This window comes from Paramormyrops kingsleyae, chromosome 6, assembly GCF_048594095.1.
Source record: "Paramormyrops kingsleyae isolate MSU_618 chromosome 6, PKINGS_0.4, whole genome shotgun sequence".
NCBI lineage: Eukaryota > Metazoa > Chordata > Actinopteri > Osteoglossiformes > Mormyridae > Paramormyrops > Paramormyrops kingsleyae.
This window is the reverse complement of record NC_132802.1, coordinates 878,395-884,394: the sequence shown is the minus strand read 5'-3', so window position 1 is coordinate 884,394 and position 6,000 is coordinate 878,395. Positions and strand designations below refer to the sequence as shown.

General features: G+C 44.7%; 1 protein-coding gene across 1 annotated transcript in view; it reads left to right on the top strand.

The window, feature by feature from the left end:
- The first annotated feature begins 2,719 nt into the window (after positions 1-2,719).
- LOC111834370 (DENN domain-containing protein 2D-like) overlaps positions 2,720-6,000 on the top strand; it is a 35,092-nt gene continuing 31,811 nt past the window's right edge. The window contains exon 1 of the mRNA XM_023793579.2: positions 2,720-2,922. Within this exon, the coding sequence (XP_023649347.2) occupies positions 2,741-2,922 (182 nt within the window). The 5' untranslated portion in view covers positions 2,720-2,740. The remainder of the gene's footprint in view (positions 2,923-6,000) is intronic.

The window sequence follows — 6,000 nt, the reverse complement described above, 5'->3', positions numbered from 1 at the left end:
TGTCTGTGCTTAGTTTCTAGTTGTACACCTGTCCCTTGTTTGCAATGGTGTTCCTATGTATTTAGGTGCCTGGCTGTGCTCTATTCCTTAGTGAGTCATTGTGCATGTATGCTATGTTACTATGTGTTGTTGCTTTGCTTGCCTTTCTATTTCCTGTATTGCCTGGTTTTTCCTAGTTTGTTTATTTATAGTTTCTTTAGTTATTGTTTTTCCTGTTGAGCTATGACCCATCTTGGTCCCTTTATTTTCTGATTTTCCTATTTGTGTTTTGTTTTTTTTTAAATAAAACCCTTTCGGTCTTGGCACAGTGGATCATCCTTCTTTTCTTAGCTGCGTCATGCTCGGCTGTAACAGGGTCCTTCTAGAACTAACAGAACTGATCTGTCGCTGTCTTCACTCAGCCTCCATTCTGCCTTCAGAACTTCAGTGAGGCTTTGTTGAGATTCTACACTGAGTTTCAGTCTGCATACGGAATGCCTATTAGACTTTGAGCCAACACCTTTAACCATACAGACAATGTGACAAACACAGGTGTGGAAAAGTGACTGAGTGTGATCAGTTTCGTGGAAAAGGAACAGCACATCCCCAATGTGCAACCCAAGTGTAATGACTAGAATTTGGTCTAAGGGTTAGTTGCACAAATGATGCAAAGGTCTGTTTGCAGCGCACCTAAAGGTTTTGCAATGTCAATGATAACAAAATTTGGTGTTTTGAGCATATAGACCTAAGGCTGGGGGGTCTCGGATGCATGCTGTGGTAAGAACACTGAGGCATCAGCAATAGCGCACGTTACCTGTGAAAGGTGCAGCCCTCTGCTGTGCAGAGTTACGTATGCAGGTCTGTGGGCTGCATTCATTCAATCACCCCCATTTTCATTAGACCTTCGCTGGTTGCTGTGCTTTGTCCTCTATAGGTTAGATACCAGGTTTTTTAACCAGATGCTGGTCATCACCAGAAAAGTGTTTTGTGATGGGGGCTTGGGTTAGGGTTAGGGTTAGGGTTAGGGTTAGGCGGAGCCTGAGAATGAGAATGGACTGGCTTGGCTGGAGTGAGCTGTTTGCACGCAGACAGGTTGCTCAGAGGTTGCAATAACGCAGTGGTTCTAAACCCTGTTCCTGCCCCCCCACCAGATTGTTTTCATTCCAGCCCTACCTTAATTAATTAGGCTTTTGTGGGCATCAATAGGCTAAAAATGAACATGGCAGGTTGAAAGCAGTGGGTTGGAATTAAAACATTCTGGCAGGGGAGCAAGGAATAGGATTAAGAACTGCTGCTATAACAGAAAACTCACTCTCTACTTACACACTTACAGTCTGTTATTACTGTGAAAGACGCTTAGCCACCAGACCACCAGGACCATGCTTGGATTTATTTTTATTAATGTTTCCTTTTCAAAGGGCTGATGATGACCTTTAGCTCAGCACAATATTAGATAAAAAATAAAACAAGAACAAAAACCAGTAGTAGCTTTGAGTGAAAGTAATAAACAGTAGAACCCCGGAGCTCGTCGGCTTCTGAACTCGTCATATTTGGCCTTTGTCGCGAAATGACGAGAAAATTTTGAGTCAGAGTTTGTCGGAAAATTTGGAGTTCATCCCGAAAAACCGTTGTAATTGTAATATCAGTGTAATGTTTTTGTATAAAAAGGCAAGGTTAGGGGGGTCGAAAACGGATTAATGTGTTTTCTGTTATTTCTTATGGGAAAAAAAGATTCAGTGTTCGTCGGATTTGCATATTGTCACTCCTTCTGGAATGAATTACCAACGAAGTCTGGGGCTGTACTGTACAACTTTCTGTGTCATTTTGCTGATTGGAGCTGTTTATGTTGAATACATTCTCAAGATCCTCCGGCAGTAATGATCCTGGGAAATGAACTGAAATGAATTGACTGTTTGTCCACATCCTTAATCACTGGGCTAACTGGGCATTTGTATTTTGTGAAACTTTAGATATTCATAGAAAGAAACTTTGTAGGTACATCCTGAAGTATAGTATACGGCATGTACAGATTTTGGGCCTAAAATCTGAGGAAAGTGATTATAATTATTTAATGTTTCTTTCATAATCATGCAGGTATGATGTCCTTGAATATACAGTACTGTTAAATTTTAAAGTTTGCATGTGGGTGCATCCTCAAACATTATAGCTTACAGTCGTTGCGCACGATACTTGCAATCAGGCCTGATGGTAGACTTTTAGTTTCAGGACACACATCCTCAATGTAACCATGGAGCACACATAAGCACACACACACACACACACACACACACACTGTGGAAAAACACACATAAATCCCACTGCATTCATACCACCGACTGCACATCTTCAAGACCTTCAAGGTATTTCCTGCACATGTAAACATGCGAATCTATTCCATATTACTAAGTGCTGCTTGGGGCTGCAAGACCAGAGCGAGTCAGAGCAGATGCTGGGCTGCTCTTTTTCTTAAGCCTCACAGATAAACGTGATCAAGTGCATTAAGGAGACAAACCTCCCTGTAGAGCCATTGAAGCAGAGTCTGATAAATAATGCAATCAGAGCTGAGAACAATAGATTGTGCCAGTGCTGTGTGTCAAAGGGCAGTCCGGTGTGTGCTTAGGCTGGGTGTGGGCCAGGTGTGACCACACACTCTCACACAAGAGGCCTGCACTAGGCTGGTGAAAATGAGGAAGCTGCCTTTCACTCCTCCCCCCATCAATATGCAAAGGACAAGGTGCAAAGTCTGAGTGCCAGCAGCTATATGAACACTTCCTCAATCGGACACAGGAACAGACGCGGCAGCAGCGGAGCAACACAGGGAGCTCCACGGCGCCCCCCGCAGCTGCCCAGCGGCTTACTGCTCGCTCCCACCCCCTCCGGGAGGCAGCAGGCCACCTGCAGAACTGCGCAAAGAGAGAGAAGCCCGGCGGCACACGGCTGCAGGTGAGTGGACCTTGGCTTGGAGTCTATGGCGACAAGGGAATCATGGTGGCCTGTATTTGCTGCTGTGGTTTTAAGATTAAGAATGAGATGGACTTTGTTGATCCCAAGGCGAGACTGTGATGCATACAGCAACAAGAATGCAGAGTACAGACCAACACATATATAACAGGCAAGGCGCAAAGACAGAACACATAGGAAATAAGAAATGTGCTACCAGTACACAGTACAGAAAAATCACAGGATACTGTCATATTAGAGAAATAAATATTTACAGATAATAATAATAATACACTAGTGATGGTGATACAGATAGCACCAGATTTATATTATTACAGAGATGGTTGTTCCTTACATGTTCTGGCTGCGGGGGGGTGACATATCGGGAGGAGGCCTTGATGTCTAATGGCAGCAGCCAGGAACGATCCCCAGTAACGTTTTTGAGATGTGCTTAAAAAAGAGCTGTTTCCTCCTCATTTTGCTGTTCTTCACGGTTTCTCCTTCTCCTTTAGCTCTGAAAGAATTTCATTTTACGCTGCAGACTTAAGTGAATGCTAACATCCTTTAATTTTATACACACTGAGATCGCTTGGGTGAATATCCCAGGAACAGACACTGATGGCATGCAGCACTGCACAGGTTAACATTTCCTCACACACTGGTATATCATTATTTATTTAGGTAGCCAATATTTTAGCCTGGGCCCAAACTCTTTTTTTTGGAAACAATGTCAGCCCAACACAGCAACTATGTCGCCATCCTGGATTTGAACATATAACCTTCTGGCAATAACTTACCCGTCTTAATCACTATGTAACCTTTTGCTTAAAATGAAATTTTGAGACATACTAAGTATTTCACATTTATGTAAGGATTCAAATTGCTATGGTTATGATGCAATGACTGTTTTCATAAAAAATATGTCCTTGAATGTAAAGTTCCTTGGGTCACACACACTTTCTGTTTTGGAAATGTGATGCTTTCATAATTATTTCATAGTAAATATCATGTGACAGGAAGAAGTGCAGAACTTGCAAAGGAAATCATCTGTACATCTGTACAATCTGCACGCACCATCTCAGGGTGACTTATTTTGATGCCTCAAGCGATTGCAACAGTGTTTTCATGATGGAAAAACCAATTCCGCTAACATTCATTTTTTTCAAAGAGAATATTTCGTTAATGTTATTTTTGACCCAGTTCGTTAGCAGATGCTTATATTCAGAATGATTTTATAGCATGTAGCTTATACTATGCAATTTTAAGTTTCATCAGACTCTTTATCTGACAATCTTGCAGTATCAAACAGACTATTTTAAGACACAAGTTGTGAGTTGTGACTCTAACCAGTCATCAGCTCTGCTGTGGGCTACATGTATTTGTGGTTTGTTCAAAACAAGGCACCTGGACTAGGGCCAACCAATCCATCACAGTGTCATGCCAAGGAGCAGATAAGGTGTGACTGTTCACTTTGACACCCAGCATTCTGTCTGTTGTTCACGATTGATTTTGTTGCCTTATTTAGGAAAATAATTCCTGCTGCTGTAATAGTATTCACTACAGTAAATTGTAGACATTTTCTTCTGTTATTTTGATGCTATTTAGAGTGGTGCATATCTTTTCCATTTTATCTTTATGTTTTTGCATGTGCTTAATATATTTGCATATAGATAATAATGTTAATTCTGGTTGTTTGTGTTCTCAGGTGCTCTGTTATTGGTAGAGTAAGCACCCATGTTTTAATCCGTGTAGCGGCTGTTTCTGATATTTCTACAGGCCGTCTGTGAATATGAATGGGCCAAGGAGCCGTGCTGACGCGGACCCTTTCTGTATGCTCCACTCTCACTGTCATGGCCTGTCTTGTCTTGTGGTACTCAGGGGCCACAATGGTATTGGGAGACTCTTTGGGCCTCGAATTCCCCAAGTCGTCCCATGCTAAAAATATCTGCAAATGTTCTGCTCCCTGGGGTGTGGCCTCCCCCTCTCCTTGAGGTCCCCCGTCTCCTGGATGTTCTGCCCCCTTTAGTGTGGCCTCCCCCTCTCCTCGAGGTCCCCCGTCTCCTGGATGTTCTGCCCCCTTTAGTGTGGCCTCCCCCTCTCCTCGAGGTCCCCCGTCTCCTGGATGTTCTGCTCCCTGGGGTGTGGCCTCCCCCTCTCCTCGAGGTCCCCCGTCTCCTGGATGTTCTGCTCCCTGGGGTGTGGCCTCCCCCTCTCCTCGAGGTCCCCCGTCTCCTGGATGTTCTGCTCCCTGGGGTGTGGCCTCCCCCTCTCCTCGAGGTCCCCCGTCTCCTGGATGTTCTGCTCCCTGGGGTGTGGCCTCCCCCTCTCCTCGAGGTCCCCCGTCTCCTGGATGTTCTGTCCCCTTTAGTGTGGCCTCCCCCTCTCCTCGAGGTCCCCCGTCTCCTGGATGTTCTGTCCCCTTTAGTGTGGCCTCCACCTCTCCCTGAGGTCCCCCGTCTCCTGGATGTTCTGCTCCCTGTGGTGTGGCCTCCCCCTCTCCTCGAGGTCCCCCGTCTCCTGGATGTTCTGCTCCCTGGGGTGTGGCCTCCCCCTCTCCTCGAGGTCCCCCGTCTCCTGGATGTTCTGTCCCCTTTAGTGTGGCCTCCCCCTCTCCTCGAGGTCCCCCGTCTCCTGGATGTTCTGTCCCCTTTAGTGTGGCCTCCCCCTCTCCTCGAGGTCCCCTGTCTCCTGGATGTTCTGCTCCCTCTGAGGGCTTTTGATTAGCTCTGATTAGTTTGCTTACTAGATACTTTTATCCAAAAGTATTTGCAAGGCATTTTTAACTAACAGAGCTAGCTATGAACTGCCTTCTTTGTGGTATTACAACTGTTTCAATCGTATCACTTTTTTATTTGTCAACCTTTTATCCACATTTTCAGCTCCTTATTTGATAGTCATGCAATACTGTTAAGTGCCATTTAATTCTAAGTTTCATATGACCGTTTTCAAATCAAGAACCTTCTCATGGGTCACGCCTTGTAAATGCCGTGTTCCTTAACGAAAATAGTCTTTGCCACATTGAGGTTCATTTTCTTGAACTACAACAACACGGAAGCTCAGTGGGTGTCATTGTGGCCTTAG